This window comes from Oncorhynchus mykiss, chromosome 24, assembly GCF_057628025.1.
Source record: "Oncorhynchus mykiss isolate SJ-2025 chromosome 24, ASM5762802v1, whole genome shotgun sequence".
Lineage (NCBI taxonomy): Eukaryota > Metazoa > Chordata > Actinopteri > Salmoniformes > Salmonidae > Oncorhynchus > Oncorhynchus mykiss.
Window position 1 is genome coordinate 20,929,040 of NC_143045.1, and position 18,069 is coordinate 20,947,108.

Consider the following 18,069-nt stretch of genomic DNA (forward strand, 5'->3'; position numbering starts at 1 on the left):
ACTTGTATTTTGAAGGCTAACCCTTATTGTGGCTAGCTTCATATAGATGGGACCAACAACCTATAATCAAATAAGAACTGTCTTGTAAATTAGGGTTATTTTAGATGTGGACACCTAGCTATATAGGTAGCTAACAATAGCTACTGAAACAGACTGTCGTTTTGCTATGTTTTTGGGGAAGAACATTGTTTGCATCTATGAGCTAGCTAGCTTTTTTTATGACAAGCACTGTAGGTGTGCAAGACAACTTTACCAGCATCATAGTGTAACGGATGTGAAACGGCTAGCTTAGTTAGCGGTGGAATAGTGCGCGCTAAATAGCGTTTCAATCGGTGACGTCACTTGCTCTGAGACCTTGAAGTAGTGGTTCCCCTTGCTCTGCAAGGGCTGCGGCTTTTGTGAAGCGATGCTTCGTGGGTGACTGTTGTTGATGTGTGCAGAGGGTCCCTGGTTCGCGCCCGGGTATGGGCGAGGGGACGGTCTAAAGTTATACTGTTACAATAGCATATGTATCGATGAACCGTTGTGACATATGAAATACAAGTGTAAATGTAATAACTACGTAAAAATGTAATGAACTCGTTAAATTATTATGTGAAGTGCAGTCATATTCAGGTCCTGATTGATCAAATAGCGTTATTTGATACGTCAAAAAGCGTTATTTGGCGTGTATCTTTTTGGACACTCAAAGATCCAAACGGCGTTCCATAGAAATTCTGGTTGAGAATGAAGCGACTGAACAAATGAACAACGAAACAGCACAGCAAGTAAGTGAAATACATTTTTTGATTATGTTTTACTGGTAATGGGAACATACGTAAATTCAAAAAAATAACCTTTTGGTCAGTGTGGTGTGTGTGCGTGTAACCTTTATTTAATGAGGCAAGTCAGTTAAGAACAAATTCTTATTTACAATTGTGCGCCGCCCTATGGGACTCACAATGATGTCCGGATGTGATACAGCCTGGATTCGAACCAGGAACTGTAGTGACGCCCCTTGCACTGAGATGCAGTGCCTTAGACCGCTAAGTCCATGTGTGTGTTTTAACTATACTATAATGCTTAAAAAGTATTGTTTTTTTTTGGCAAGGAAAATATTGGAGATCGGTATCAGCCAAAAAATGTCATATGGGTGCATCACTAGTTATTACATTGGATTTGGAAAGTACTCCGACTCCATCCCCTTTTCCACATTTTGTTACGTTACAGCCTTATTCAAAATGTATTAAATTGTTTTACTCAGTCTACACACAATACCTCATAATGACAAAGCGAAAACAGGGTTTTAGAAATGTTTGCAAATTTTTATTAATACCTTATTTTACATAGGTATTCAGACCCATTGCTATGAGACTCGAAATTGAGCTCAGGTGCATTCTGTTTCTACAACTGGACATGCAAAAACAGGTTTAGAAAAAACTGAAATATTACATTTACATAAGTATTCAGATCCTTTACTCAGTACTTTGCTGAAGCATCTTCGGCAGCTATTACAGCCTCGAGTCCTCTCGGATATGACGAACACCTGTATTTGGGGATTTCTCCCATTCTTCTCTGCAGATCCTCTCAAGTGCTGTCAGGTTGGATGGGGAGCGTCGCTGCACAGCTATTTTCAGGTCTTTCCAGAGATATTCGATTGGGTTCAAGATGGGCTCTGGACATTCAGACTTGTCCTGAAGCCACTCCTGCATTGTCTTGACTGTGTGCTTAGGGTCGTTGTCCTGTTGGAAGGTGAACCTTCACCCCAGTCTGAGGTCCTGAGCACTCTGGAGCAGGTTTTCATCAAAGATCTCTGTACTTTGCTCCGTTCATCTTTTCCTCAATCCTGACTAGTCTCCCAGTCCCTGCCACTGAAAAACATCCCCACAGCATGATGCTGCCACCACGCTTCACTGTAGGGATGGTGCCAGGTTTCCTCCAGACGTGATGCTTGGCATTCAAGCCAAAGAGTTCAATCAGACCAGAGAATCTTGTTTCTCATTCTCAGAGTCCTTCAGGTATCTTTTGGCAAACTTTGCGGGCTGTCATGTACCTTTTACTGAGGAGTGCCTTCCATCTGGCCACTCTACCATAAAGGACTGATTGGTGAAGTGCCTCAGAGATTGTTGTCCTTCTGGAAAGTTCTCCCATCTCCATAGAAGAACTCATGGTTTGTTTTTATGCTCTGACATGCACTGTCAACTGTAGAACCTTATATAGACAGATGTGCCTTTTCAAATCATGTCCAATCAATTTAATTTACCACAGGTGGACTCCAAGTTGTAGAAACATCTCAAGGATGATCAATTGAAACAGGATGCACCGGAGTTCAATTTCAAGTCTCATAGCAAAGTGTCTGAATACTTATGTAAATAAGGTATGTTTTTTATATACATTTGCAAACATTTCTATAAACTTGTTTTGATTTGACATTATGGGGTATTGTGTGTAGATTGATGAGGGAAATGTTTTATTGAATCCATTTTAGAATAAGGTTGTAACTTAACAAAATGTGGAAAACGTCAAGGGGTCTATATACTTTGCACTGTCAACTGGCCGCCTTTCCTTCCAGTTCTCTGCTGCCAATGACTGGAACGAATTACAAGAATCACTGAAGCTGGAGACATATCTCCCTCACTAACTTTAAGCATCAGCTGTCAGAGCAGCGGGTAGTATAAGGGGCATTGGTGACAAAACGGATGGCACTGTGGTAGACTGCATACAATTTGCTGAGTAGAGTGTTGGAGGTTATTTTGTAAATGACATCGCCGAAGTCAAGGATCGGTAGGATAGTCCGTTTTACGAGGGTATGTTTGGCAGCATGAGTGAAGGAGGCTTTGTTGCGAAATAGGAACACAATTCTAGATTTAATTTTGGAGTGGAGATGGTTAATGAGTCTGGAAGGAGAGTTTACAATCTAACCAGACAGCTAGGTACTTGTAGTTGTCCACATATTCTAAGTCAGAACCGTCCAGAGTAGTGATGTTAAATTAAAACTTCTTGTAACTACCAATCCCGGATCCAGGAGCGTTGTCATCAACTACAGTAATTAGCATAACGCAACAGACAAAAAACGGACAAAAAATATTTTCTAGAAAATATTAACTATATTTCATGAATATTAAACACAGCTTAGCCTTTTGTTAATCACCCTGTCATCTCAGATTTTGAAATTATGCTTTACAGCCAAAGCAAGACAAGCATTTGTGTAAGTTTATCGATAGCCTAGCATAGCATTATGCCTTGCTAGCAGCAGGCAACCTGGTCACGAAAATCAGAAAAGCAATCAAATTAAATAATTTACCTTTGATGAGCTTCAGATGTTTTCACTCACGAGACTCCCAGTTAGATAGCAAATGTTCATTTTTTCCAAAAATATTATTTTTGTACCCGAAATAACTCCGTTAGTTCTTCACGTTTGGCTGAGAATTTGACCGGAAACTGCGGTCACGACAACGCCGAAAAATATTCCAAATTAGCTCCATAATATCGACAGAAACATGGCAAACGTTGTTTATAATCAATCCTCAAGGTGTTTTTCAAATATCTATTCGATAATATATCCACCGGGACAGCTGTATTTTCAGTAAGCCCGGGAGGAAAAATAGCTACCTCTGTCTATTACGCAAGAATTACTCTGAGAGCCCTCAGCCGGACACTTAAGCAATGTAGTCGCTTACGCTCCTTCTTCAACATAAAGGCGTGAAACTACATCAAAATGCTGTAGACACCTTGAGGAATACGTAGAAAAAGGAATCTGGTTGATAGCCCATTCACTGCTCAATAGGGACGCATCGGAACGCAGAGCTTTCAAAGTCACTTCCTAATTGGATTTTTCTCAGGCTTTCGCCTGCAATTTCAGTTCTGTTATACTCACAGACAATATTTTTACAGTTTTTGAAACTTTAGAGTGTTTTCTATTCTAAGCTGTCAATTATATGCATATTCTAGCATCTTGTCCTGACAAAATAGCCCTTTTACTTTGGGAACGTTATTTTTCCAAAAATGAAAATAGTGCCCCCTAGTTACAACAGGCTAGACGGGCGGGCAGGTGCGGGCAGCGATCGGTTAAAGAGCATGCATTTAATTTTACTTGCATTTAAGAGCAGTTGGAGGACACGAAATTAGAGTTGTAATGGCATTGAAGCTCGTCTGGAGGTTTGTTAACACAGTGTTCAAAGAAGGGCCAGAAGTATACAGAATGGTGTCGTCTGCGTAGAGGGTGGATCAAATAATCACCAGCAGCAAGAGCAACATCATTGGTGTATACAGAGAAAAGAGTCGGCCCGAGAATTGAACCCTGCGACACCCCCATAGAGACTGCCAGCGGTCCAGACAACAGACCCTCCGATTTGACACACTGATCTCTGTCTGAGAAGTAGTTGGTGAACCAGGCGAGGCAGTCATTTGAGAAACCAAGGCTGTCAAGTCTGCCGATAAGAATGTGGTGATTGACAGAGTCGAAAGCCTTGGCCGGGTCGATTCATACGGCTGCACAGTATTGTCTTTTATCAATGGTGGTTATGATATCGTTTAGGACCTTGAGCGTGGCTGAGGTGCACCCATGACCAGCTCGGAAACCAGATTGCATAGCGGAGAAGGTACGGTGGGATTTCAAATGATCGGTGATCTGTTTGTTAACTTGGCTTTCGAAGACTTTAGAAAGGCAGGGTAGGATAGATATAGGTCTGTAACAGTTTGGGTCTAGGGTGTCTCCCCCTTTGAAGAGGGGGATGACCGCGGCAGCTTTCCAATCTTTAGGGATCTCAGACGATATGAAAGAGAGGTTTAACAGGCTAGTAATAGGGGTTGCAACAATTGGGGAAGATATTTTTAGAAAGAGAGGGTCCAGATTGTCTAGCCCAGCTCATTTGTAGGGGTCCAGATTTTGCAGCTCTTTCAGAACATTTTGCCATCTGGATTTGGGTGAAAGAAATGGGGGGGGGGCTTGAGCAAGTTGCTGCGGGGGATGCAGAACTGTTGACTGGGGTAGTGGTAGCCAGGTGGAAAGCATGGCCAGCCGTAGAAAAATACTTATTGAAATTCTTGATTATCGTAGTTTTATCGGTGGTGACAGTGTTTCCTAGCCTCAGTGCAGTGGACAGCTGGGAGGAGGTGCACTTATTCTCCATGGATTTTACAGTGTCCCAGAACTTTTGGGAGTTTAAGATACAGAATGCAAATTTCTGTTTGAAAAAGCTAGCCTATGCTTTCCTAACTGCCGGTGTATATTGGTTCCTAACGTCCCTGAAAAGTTGCATATCACGTGGTTGAGGGAAAAAAAATATTGCTGGCCTGCTTTCTGTATTGTGGACATTATTGGGTCTAATCTTAACTTGAGATCTTGCTATTTGTTGCTAATGCGGTATGCCACTGGATGTTTTTGTGCTGGTCAAGGGCAATCAGGTCAAAATTGAATGGGCATGCTTATTTAAGATGGTGAGGAAAGTACTTTTAAAGAATAACCAGGCATCCTCTACTGACCGAATTGGGTCAATATCCTTCCAGGATACCCGGCCCAGGTCGATTAGAAAGGCCTGTTCTCTTTAGTGTTTTGATGAGGGGTGGTCGTTTGACCACGGACACATTACGGACGAAGGCAATGAGGCAGTGATCGCTGAGATCCTAGTTGAAGACAGCAGAGGTGTATTTAGAAGGCAGGTTGGTCAGGATGATATCTATGAGGGTGCCTGTGTTTACGGATTTAGGGTTGTACCTGGTAGGTTCCATAATCATTTGTGTGAGATTGAGGGCATCTAGCTTAGATTGTAGGACTGCCAGGGTGTTAAGCATATCCCAGTTTGCTCACATTATTAATTTTCGACACAAAGAGATTCCACCATGTTGATCAAACAAATTATCTGTCTGCATTTATCAAATTGATTACAGCTGGGGGGGGGGGGGGGGGTGGTATACGGTATGACTTTACTCGCATAGAAACTGTGGATGGATGTGGTTATTGTTTAAAAATAAGTTTGGTCCACTATTTTTACCATATAATTTTTGAATCTTATAAATTAAAATGGCAAATTTAGGTGCATCTTAATAAATTACAGAAACAATTTCAGAAAAATGTGAGATGGTGGGTGTCATGGCTTGCTGAAATGACATGGAAAGACCCTGTATTTATAATTTTATGACAATGTTCTAGGTTGACTATAAATCTACTACACAATTTCTGATACACCACATCTTACTTTTATTTTCCTTCTTAAGGAAAAGCTGGGAATGTATCACCTACTCCTCTATGCCATTAATTCCAATCAGACTGGTTTTAAATTTCTCCCTGACCAAGATGGCTGCCATTTTCTCCCATAATGGAATTTAGGGTTTATGACACAGCTCCTCTAGTAAGTTAACAGGATCTCTATGTAGTCAACATGTTGTCATTCCATACACAACAGACATATGTCATAACCTTCAAAAGCCACAACATTCATTCACATCCTATCTTTCTCGCTCACCTAAAATACAAAAATTCAATACAAAGCACAAGAATGACGACGATGGTAACACTTGGAGATGGTCTTTTAAACATACCTGTAACCGCAGGACAAACCACCACACCAAGGGTCTCTTCTCTATATCCTCTTAGCCGCAGTGTGCCGCGCACTTTACTACTGTTGAGGTTTTCGACAGCAATGACTTGTATTTTTCAGCATCCCACTACGAAGCCCAGTTCGCACTGCTTCAGTGAGAATAAAACAAATATGGGATTCGTCAGTGAACATGTCCTACAGAAGGGACAGCGAGATAGAACCCGTAGCCTCGTATGTTCTGCACCCAACGCTGCGAACGCGCACAACTCGGCTGGGCGCGTACGCGCCAGCAAGGTAAATAAATGATTCCTGAAATTGCTCTAATCCTAGTGCCCTCAACTGTCCTTGTACATCAGAAAACCGGTTTCAATCGCTCTTCCACTCCTAACAAAGAAACACATCTATGTGTACTATGTCATGGGTGATTTATGAGATGAAAGATGTTTGCTATTGGCATACAAAAATTAGCCTTGTCAACTATTTCAACAGTGGATTGCAGTAGTATATACTGTAGGTTATGTGCACACACACACACCTATGTTGCAACCTGGATTCAGGGTTAGACATAACATAGTAAATGTTCATCCGGGACACTACAATTAATATGACATGTTACATTTCGAATGGTATGGTATGTATGGTATGTATTAATTTGTGAATGTCCATCATCCATTTTGTTTGATATGTAACGATTTACAATTTCTATGATATGTTACGAATTCAAATTCGTACAATATGTTACACATTTTTTAAATGTACTAAACTGTATGTTAACAATTCCAATTTGTTGTGGCTAATGTTAGCTAAGTGGCTAATGCTAACGTTAGCTAGGTGGATAAAGTTAGCTAGGCTTGGGGGGGGCATTGTTTTCCAGACCCGGTCCTGGGGACCCCAAGGGTTGCACGTTTTGGTTCTTGCCCTAACACTACACAGCTGATTCAAATAATCAACTAATCATCAACACTGCTGGTCTACTATATATACAATTCATTATAAACTGGGTGGGTCGAGCCCTGAATGTTGATTGGCTGAAGGCCGTGGTATATTAGACCGTATACCATGGGTATGACAAAACACATTTATTTGTCTTGCTCTAATTACATTGGTAACCATTTCATAATAGCAATAAGGCACCTGGGGAGTTTGTGGTGTCTTGCCAATATACCATGGCTAAGGGCTGTTTCCAGGCACTCCGAGTAGCGTCGTGCTTAAGAACAGCCCTTAGCCATGGTATATTGATCATATACTACAACCCATCGGGCCTTATTGCTTAATTCTACTGAGTGCCATTACCCACTTCATATTTGTAAATACAGTAAATACAGTCCATTATTTCTATGCATATTACTGCTTCTGTTATACTGAACAACAATATAAACACAACATGTAAAGTGTTTGTAATCCATTCACCTGACAGGTGTGGCATATCAAGAAACTGATTAAACAGCATGGTCATTACACAGGTGCACTTTGTGCTCGGGGCAATAAAAAGCCACTCTAAAATGTGCCTTTTTGTCACACAGCACAATGCCACAGAAGTTTTGAGGGTACATGCAATTGGCATGCTGAATGCAGGAAGGTCCACCAGAGCTGTTGCCAGAGAATTGAATGTCCATTTCTGTCACGGCTGTTGAATGTAGTAGACCAAAGTGCAGCGTGGTGAGCGTACATATTCCTTTTTATTAGGATTACACCGACAAAAACAACCATAAAGCTTAAGGGCTATGTGCCACAAACAAAGTTAACTTCCCACAAAGAAAAGAGGGAAAGGGCTACCTAAGTAGGGTTCCCAATCAGAGACAACGATAGACAGCTGTCCCTGATTGAGAACCATACCCGGCCAAAACATAGAAATACAAAATCATAGAAAAACAAAACATAGAATGCCCACCCCAAATCACACCCTGACCAACCCAAATAGAGACATAAAAAGGCTCTCTAAGGTCAGGGCGTGACAATTTCTCTACCATAAGCCACCTCCAACCGAGGTTGTGAGGCACAACAGCAGACCACGTGTAACCACATCAGCTCAAGACCTCCACATCCAGCTTCTTCCCCTGCAAGATCATATGAGACCAGCCATGTGGACAGCTGATGAAACTGAGGAGTAGTTCTGACCGTAATAAAGCCCTTTTGTGGGGAAGAACTCATTCTGCATGGCTAGGTCTTGCTTCCCAGTGTGTGGGCCAGTCTCCCAAGTGGGTGGGCCTATGCCCTCCCAGGCCCACCCATGTCTGCGCCCCTGCCCTGTCATGTGAAATCCATAGATTAGTGCCAAATTTATTTATTTCAATTGACTGATTTCCTTATAGGAACTGCAACTCAGTAAAATCTTGGAAATTGCTTATTTGAAAGTGCTGATTTTATATGTCAGTATGAATAAACTACATGTACAGTGCATTCAAAAGGTATTCAGACCCCTTCCTTTTTTCCACATTTTGTTACATTACAGCCTTATTCTAAAATACCCATAATGGCAAAGTGAAAACAGGTTTTTAGAAGTTTTTGCAAATGTATTAAAAAAAACCGAGATATTCTTTGTTGAAGTGCCTTTGGCAGCGATTACAGCCTCAAGACTTCTTGGGTATGATGTTACAAGCTTGGCACACCTGTTTTTGGGGAGTTTCCCCTATTCTTCTCTGCAGATCTTCTCAAGCTCTGTCAAGTTGGATGGGGAGCGTCGCTGCGCAGCTATTTTCAGGTCTCTCCAGAGATGTTTGATCGTGTTCAAGTCCGGGATCTGGCTGGGCCACTCAAAGACATTCAGAGACTTGTAGCGAAGCCACTCCTTCATTGTCTTGGCTGTGTGCTTAGGGTCGTTGTCCTGTAGGAAGGTGAACATTCACCCCAGTCTGAGGTCCCCCCGTTCCCCATCTAACCTGACAGAGCTTGAGATGATCCCAAACCCCTGAAGCAAGCTTCTAGAAAATTGGAACAGAAATTGTGCTACACCAAACTGGAAGTCTTGCGACAAGCTTGGAAAGACAGTACCGTACAATATCGAAGAGCCCTTGATCATCCTATTTTTATGATCCAATTCAGGAGAATGAATAATCCAAAATCTATTTTTGATACTGTTGCAAAGCTAACTAAACAGCAGCATTCCCCAAGAGCGGATGGCTTTCACTTTAGCAGTGATGAATTCATGAACTTTTTCGAAGAATGAAAATAGTAATGGCCTCTAAAGCTTCAAGCTGCATATTCAAGCTCCTATTCCAACTAAACTGCTGAAAGAGCTACTTCCTGTGTTTGGCCCTCCTATGTTGAACATAATAGATGGCTCCCTATCCACCGGATATGTACCAAACTCACTAAAGTGGCAGTAATAAAGCCTCTCTTGAAAAAGCCCAACCTTGTACCGGAAAAAGTAAAAAACGATTGGCCTATATCGAATCTCCCAAAAATAGAAAAAGCTGTTGCGCAGCATCTTACTGGCTTCCTGAAGAAAAATGTATTTGAAATGCTTCACTCTGGTTTTATACCCCATCGTAGCACCTAGACTGCACTTGACCAAATTCTGTCCTCGAGCTCCTAGACCTTAGTGCTGGACGACACACACGTGTACATTTTGTTTAAACATGATGAAGCCCCAAAACTGCCTATTATGGAAGCCTGTGTTTCTGAGATAAGGAAGTGGATGTTGGCAATTTAAAAAAAAAACATTTAATCAAAACAGATATGCTAGTTCTAGGTCCCAAGAAAGAAAGAGATCTGCTGTTGGATCTGACAATTCATCTTGATGGTTGTACAGTCATCTCAAATAAAACTGTGAAGGACCTGGACTCTGGACCCTGCTCTCTTTTGACGAACCTATCAAGAATATTTCAAGGACAGCCTTATTCCATCTTCGTAACATTGCAAAAATCATAAATGTTTTGTCCAAAAATCATGCAGAAAATCGAATCCGTGCATTTGTCACTTCTAGAATAGGCTACTGCAATGCTCTACTCTCCGGCTACCCGGATAAAGGACTAAATAAACTTTAGTTAGTGCTAAACATGGCTGCTACAATCTTGACAAGAACCAAAACATTTGATCATATTACTCCAGTACTAGCCTCTCTACACTGGCTTCCTGTTAAGGCTAGGGCTGATTTCAACGTTTTACTGCGAATCTACAAAGCATTACATGGGCTTGCTCCTACCTATCTCTCCGATTTGGTACCCTACACATACGCTACAGTCACAAGACTCAGGCCTCTGTATTGTCCCTAGTTTCTAAGCAACCAGCTGGAGGCAGGGCTTTCTCCTATAGAGTTAAATTTTTGTGGAATGGTCTGCCTATCCATGTGAGAGATGCAGACTCGGTGTCGACCTTTAAGTCTTTAATGAAGACTCATCTCTTCAGTAGGACCTATGATTGAGTGTAGACTGGCCCAGGGGTGTGAAGGTGAATGGCAATGCCCTGGAGCGACGAACCGGTATTGCTGTCTCTGCCTAGTCGGCTCCCCTCTCCACTGGGATTCTCTGCTTCTGACCCTATTACAGGAGCTGAGTCACTGGCTTACTAGTGCTCTTCCATGCCGTCCCTAGGAGGGGTGCGTCACTTGAGTCAGACGTGATGGCACAGCCAGAAGAGGACTGGCCACCCCTCAGAGCGTGGTTCCTCTAGGTTTCTTCCTAGGTTCCAGCCTCACTGGGGAGTTTTTTCTAGCCACCATGCTTCTACATCTGCATTGCTTGCTGTTTGGGGTTTTAGGCTGGGTTTCTGTATAACACTTTGTGACATCTGCTGATGTAAAAAGGGGTTTATAAATAAATGTGACTGATTGATTGATCTGCAGAGAAGAATGGGAGAAACTCCCCAAATACAGGTGTGCCAAGCTTGTAGCATCATACCCAAGAAGACTTTAGGCTGTGATCACTGTCATAGGTGCTTCAACAAAGTACTGAGTAAATGGTAAATGTGATATTTCAGCTTTTTATATGTAATAAATTTGCACACATTTTGAAAAAACTGTTCTCATTATGGGGTATTGTGTGTAGATTAATCTATTTTAGAATAAGGCTGTAACGTAACAAAATGTGGAAAAAGTCAAGGGGTCTGAATACTTTCTGAATGCATTGTATATAAACGTAAAGTCAATGATGTCTATAAGGTCTATATAATACATTTACAAACATACATTCTCAACTTAACTTGTAAAATAAAGATAAACACACCGAACGCAGGTGATATACTAATGACATCATCTGTGTGTACCTATTACCAACAACAAGGCCTAAGAGACCAAACGTCTTTTGCTTCATTTAAATTGCCTTAAAAACATATGCTCTTTCCATGAAATTGACTGACCAGGTGAATCCAGGTGAATGCTATGATTCCTTATTGTTAAATCCACTTCAATCAGTGTAGATGAAAGGGAGGAGACCGATTAAAAATATATTTTTAAGCAAGAAGGTGTTCCTAATGTCAGGAAGGTGTTCCTAATATTTGGTATATTCTGTGTATATGCAGACTCAAAGGGATCATTTTTTGCAAAGCCAGAAAGGAATTTGAACATTACTGCAAAGGCCAATCATTCACTGTCGGTATCTCTCCACAGTTTGGTCATTGGGTGGTGGAGCTATCTTAACACTAGACTCATGACTGACCTTCCAGGTTTCACACAGTAGTTGAAAAATACTTTGTTATATACTATAAATGGAAATAATCCCACTTAGCAACTTGTGGAAGTGATTTCAATTTAACATAATCTTAATTTGATATAGGCCTACAGTACCTTGTATGGTCAGACTTTTCTATAACTCACTATATACCAATTGTATGAACTGTATACATCCGACTAGATAGCCTCACGATAATATATATAAATACTCAAAATAAACCTAACCTAATAAATTATCTAGCACCCAGTCATGGTGTCTGGCTCTCTTACACTCACACCTTGTGTCCAGTAGTTGAAACTACACCTCTGCAGTTCAGACAGAAGGTCAGACAGAAAATCCATTTTAGTTTGTTAATCCAAAAATGACGCAAACACATACATAAGCACGTTTTAGATTTTTATTATATCAAAATACAAAAATTTGAGAGGAAAATATTACATTGGACTAAGCAGTGGAAATGGACATATGATGGACATGTACGCAACGCTGCTTTCCACCTCTCATGGACATGCCGTGGATCATCATAGAACATGCTGTATGTCTACGTCAAACCGCTCATGAGCCAATGTTACAAAAAATGTGCCAATGCCTTTTTCAATAAACCTATGCCACAGGTCATAAGCTTCTGTCACCTATCATCTAGAAGCCACTGGTGGTATCAGGGTTTATTCTGAAGAACAACGTTCCATGGCAGTTGAACATGAAGTGAGTAACGTGATCCCAGGCAATATTTAATTCCCTGGACAACAGTGGCAAAAGAGAAAATCAACACAGACTAGTATTTTACATAAGGCTTTGGTACAGCACCATACAGTAGATGAGTTAATTGCTCACATAAAAGTTAAGTGGAAAATAATTCCTGATGTCAATCCAAAAGAACTGAATGATGAAGCTCCAAATTATCAGCAGGTTATCATTCTAAAACAGACAAAAAGTAAAAGGTATTTTATGTTTTTGCTTCGGAATATTTACATATGAACAGTCTGATATCAATCAATTGTTTCAGTTAAAAAGGCATATTGAAACAGATTATGCGCAGAAGACGTCAACACAAAATATAGAATGTAAACGTGTGATATACAGCACGCACACGGCTCAAAGGATGAAATATGCTATGACATGACTACATATTCTTCCTTTAACCACTACTGGCTTGAGGATGAGGAGCATTAGTTAAAACAGTCAAAGATGTAGCGCTTATTGTACAGTAATAATACATTCTATTTCCTCAGTGATGGTACACATGGAAAAACAGAGAACATAGAAAATACTACATATTCCATTTTCTGTCTGATCACAACCAGGTTGAAAGTTTATGACTGATTGCTGAATATGTTTTTTGTATTGTCTCTACATGCAAGATAAATATAGTTAAATCAAATTGGCTCTAAGTATAATCATACCAGCTCCTGCACTAAAAGCATTAGGGCAGAAAAACACAAAACAAAAGTCGATCTAACAGAACAGGATCTTAATTTGATCGCCCTGTTGCAGGATAACTTTCCTTCAATGCAGGATATTTCAGACTTGTAGTGTATTTGAGGTTTAAAAAGGCTTCTGAAGTTTGTAATTTCCACTTTGATATTTCAGACTTTATTTTCTCTTTAAGAACATTTTTGCAACCCCTAAAAAATGTCCATTAAATATAATCGTTATAATAATTCACATTTTCTCTTGCTGGTTTATTTTCCTGCAGTAGCAAACTGGCTCAAATTAAGATCCTACATCTGTACCTCCAAAGTAGCCCTCTTACATACTATATGTTTTTTTTAAGCAAAAGAGCCCGGAAGACTACATACATTAGTAAAATTCTACATGGAGAATGTGTCAGAAATACCTTTACCAAAACATACGAGAAGAATCAGCTTTACCAAAACATACGAGAAGAATCAGCTTAAATACAAACGCTGTTTGATGAATATTCTTATTGGGTATACTGTACAATACTGTCCCCCAATAGGAGACTTTGCGACAACAGTGGAGAGATATCACATAAGAAGGTTATGCCCCTGCAGTAGTGTGCTTGAAAACAGTGCTGTCAATCAAAAATAGTTTTGACCTGTAGGAAGTGTGTAGTGTAGAACAACCTTCTCATGCCCTGACCATAGGCTCAGATTCCCTCCCCTGTCTGCTGTTACATATGTAATACTGATCCAAAGTACTGATCAATAACTTCACACCAAGTAGGTTTCCCCATCTAATCTGGATATTATATCTCCTCTTCAACACAAGTACAACACTTTGGAGAGGGTACCCTGGAAGCACAGACAGAGGATGTAACAGAGACAGAAACTAACTATTGTTCCATTGACTGCTACATTGTTCTAAGTCTCTTTGATTTATTTTTTGAATGTCACCACACTATCTATTGCCACTATCTGATTCCACAATCAATACAATTTGCTCATTGCCAATCACACTAGTTTATTAATAGGACCTACAACGATGGAACTAGTTGAGTTAGTAAAACACAGAGGACTTCAAGAGATTAGGCCTCTGATCTACAGCACCACAGAGTTAAACATAGCACCAAGTCATAATGTTGAAAGCAACTACGTCCTAGTATCACGTATGTCATCTCTAGCTAATGTAAACACGACTTCGGTTGCAGCACATACAGTACCCCATAACTATGACATTGTTTGTGGCTCAATGAAAAATGTGGCCTCTCTTTTGTTTCTCATACTTGGGACATCTGAAGGCAAGTGATCATGAGTGAATCTACCTGTGTGCTCGTGAGAAAAGAAACGTTGTTTTCTGTTCCAGATAAGGTTTAGTCCAGCGACAACACGTTGATGCTTCTAAAGCTTTTCAAATTGGTATTCATTCACATACTATACAACAGAAGAAATACTACTGAACTTGTGCAGCCAACAGACCCAAATGACAATAACACATTTGTTCTGTGCTAACATTTACTTTTCCATAAATGTAAAACAATGTCTCCGAAAATATGACAAAAGAGGCACCTTAAGATGTTTTATAAATATTGTCCACTTCATACCTTAAAGCAAATACTTTCATCACATCTAATATAATTTGCTTTGATTCTGTATCTAGAGTTTTGTCCTCAAGCATAATTGACATGGGCAGAAAATCTTTCTGTTTAGTTTCATCTTTACAAATACAGTACACACCATGTATACATTATAAATATAGATTTTCCTCATATCTTACATATAACCAATTCTTAGAATATGCATGTTGATGTATCAATTTCAAACAACTATTTCACTAATTCAAAAGAAAATATGTTGGAAAGTGAGTGAAGAGGGCAGATAAAGTTGATGATTTGATCACTGAATTGTATTCTATAGTAAGCAGAGAGGGTATTAATTAACATACATTCAGAGAGTTGTTATGGCTAGTTCAACTCCTGAATTGCTATCAGTAGAGATAAAAGGGACTCCAAGTCAGACAAATGGGTTTAAAACATCAATGTCTTCCAGTGATTCATCTTGTCAGTGTGTAAGCGTAAAGCTCTCTCTAATAGGTCTAGTCTACAGGGTGAGAAGAAAATGCTAACAGTAACCATCAGTGTAAAGGAAAGCATTCTTCCTTGGCTAACCAGCTAGCACCTTGAGATAAATCAAATCAATCTATTGTGCCAACTAGCCAATTAAACCTAAACGTAATACCACCACATGTGAAAGGTCATCCATTGTACTGTGACATCAGGACATTCATTTTCCTGTACAGCAAAAACATACATTCATTATCGGTTAGTGTTAAAATGAATAAACATACAGAGAAATAGCTAGCAGGTAATATTATACCGTTGTTAGAGAGATAAACAGTCGAGAGTCGAGACAGCCACCCCACCTTGAGTTTCACCTTAGTTATTGTAACACAAATGTTGTCACTTGTCATCTAACAAGCCCATTGGTTAAAATCGCATAATAAATCAACAGCAATCAGATCTTTCAATACAGTATTAAGTATTACAGTTGTTTTGAAATATGAACATCAATGGCAAGTTTCACTTTCTGCATAATAACTACTTCTGTACCATTTACATTTAAATGTTGATTTAATTGTGATTTTTTTTTTTTTAAATCTATGTTATAACATTACCACAATTTGAAACCTGAAATGAATAACACTTATCATAATCACTAATTGTTATTATAGATCTGTTCTATTAGTAGAATATACACAGTCAAGATATTTTTTTTATAAAAGAATCAGAGTAATGCACCTTCAGTACCACTTCCTCACAGCTAGGTGTCCTTGGCAGAAAAAGTTGAGTCAGCACCAGGTCAGACTGGATTTTATAATGAGTCCCAACAGAGAGAGAGAACGCGTGAAGGCGAAGGAAAAGGCAGTTAATTCACTTTTCAAAAACAAGAGAGAAAAGGCAAACAAGGCACCTAGAGATGCGCCATATTCCACAAGTGACTCGAGGTTTCCTCCATATTAATGAAAAACACTGTATAGACATCACATTTCCTCATCCCTTTTCTGTCCTCACCCTATCAAGTGTACATTTGGCCTCTTTTGAACACAAGGTTACTGTATGTCTTAGCAAGAAGAACATAGGCTCAACTTTACTGGATTTGATCACATGGTTAAAGGCTTTGAGCCAACATGCAAGAGAGTGAGGATATGTATTTTAGTGGTTTGAAATGTACCAATATCATATCACGCCTTGTATTGGATGATAATATTATTTTGGAATTAAGCAAAATATGCAGATTGGGATCGATATTAAATGCGGATCAAAATCAGATTTCAGGCCATAGCATCCATTTCATATGGGAAGTGTATGATACTATAGAAATAATGTAAAATACGTACAGTATATACCACTAGAATTACAGCAATTCTACGCTTACTCTGAGGTATATTTTGTGATAAGAACCCTGTGTTAGATACTGACACTATTTTAATTGTAGGAAAGGTAGACCGAGGTCCTTGTTTAAGGAACGCACCAGGTTTTATAGTCCACGGCGTCACTGTAACACCTCAGATAGACTCCTCCATGACCAGGGACTTTTAAGGTGTTGTGAATTATTTAGATCAATGCACTTTCCTACAATAGAAGAGATTCTCCCCTTTACCATTATTTAATTTATTTACATTACAGATGTTTTATCTGGTGACCCTCACTACATTATCCTCAGGGAGACACGGAAAACATCTTTATGTTGTCTCTAAATGATTAGAAAAATGCTCGAGACAGGTTATCCACTACCAAAAGCTAAATGGAATTAATCATATGATTATCATCATCAGTGTATGGGAGTTATAGGGAGATCTAGGTTGGTGGGTCAATGTAGTCACGTCCCATGGCGTGGGCTGTCTGTGAGTGACAGCAGTGGACATACTGGTCAGTGGTCAGTGTAGGGTCCCGTAGTTGGGCCCGTCTGAGTCTGTACTGGTCAGGATGGCCGCCTGGTCCTCCTCAGAGCGTCTGCTGCGGCGCAGGAGGGAGGACAAAAAGAGATTTGGGCTCTTCCTGTTCTGCCTTTTCCTCTTCCTGTGCAGGTAGAGATCTTCTCTGTGAGCCGGGGTAGTCTGGGATTGCTGCTGGGTCTGAGAGGGAGACACACCTAGTGAGGGAGAGGTAGTGTTATTGAGGATACAACACAGAAGCATTTCGTATGGCCCCTGACTTGTCTAAGTGCTGTAAAGCCAACAAGTATACATAGGCATGACAATGATTGGATTTGGCTTTACAGCACAAACGGATTTGGGACAAGGCTACAATGAACTCACTAAATGTTATTCTTATTGGTACTTCTAACAGTTGTGTGTCGGCCTGTGGCCTATTCTTTAGTTCAGAGACTGACCTGTTCTTCTCCTGGAAGTGGAGTTGTTATTGGTGTTGGCAGCCACTCTCTTGGCTTTAGTAATACAGTGGTGTAGCAGTGTTTGTAAGCTCTCAGACCCGGCAGGATCACAAGACGCACCTAGAGGTTCCCTAGAAAGAGGAGAAGACA

General features: G+C 40.2%; 2 protein-coding genes across 8 annotated transcripts in view; both read right to left on the reverse strand.

The window, feature by feature from the left end:
• Positions 1-6,882, reverse strand: part of LOC110503963 (rho GTPase-activating protein 32) — a 46,601-nt gene extending 39,719 nt beyond the window's left edge. For both annotated transcript variants that reach the window (XM_021582645.3, XM_021582644.3), the window contains exon 1: positions 6,520-6,882. The gene's annotated coding sequence lies outside the window, so the exon portion shown is untranslated. The remainder of the gene's footprint in view (positions 1-6,519) is intronic.
• A 5,628-nt stretch (positions 6,883-12,510) lies between these two features.
• Positions 12,511-18,069, reverse strand: part of LOC110503964 (protein turtle homolog B) — a 74,017-nt gene continuing 68,458 nt past the window's right edge. For 4 of the 6 annotated variants that reach the window (XR_016491493.1, XR_016491491.1, XM_021582652.3 and 1 more), the window contains 2 exons: positions 17,920-18,050; positions 12,511-17,679 (listed from right to left, as the gene is read on the reverse strand). Coding sequence is in view for 2 of the 6 variants with exons in the window: in XM_021582652.3 (XP_021438327.3) it covers positions 17,465-17,679; positions 17,920-18,050 (346 nt within the window). In the remaining 4 variants the exon portion in view is untranslated. The remainder of the gene's footprint in view (positions 17,680-17,919; positions 18,051-18,069) is intronic. The other 2 variants (XR_016491492.1, XR_016491490.1) reach the window with 1 other exon arrangement.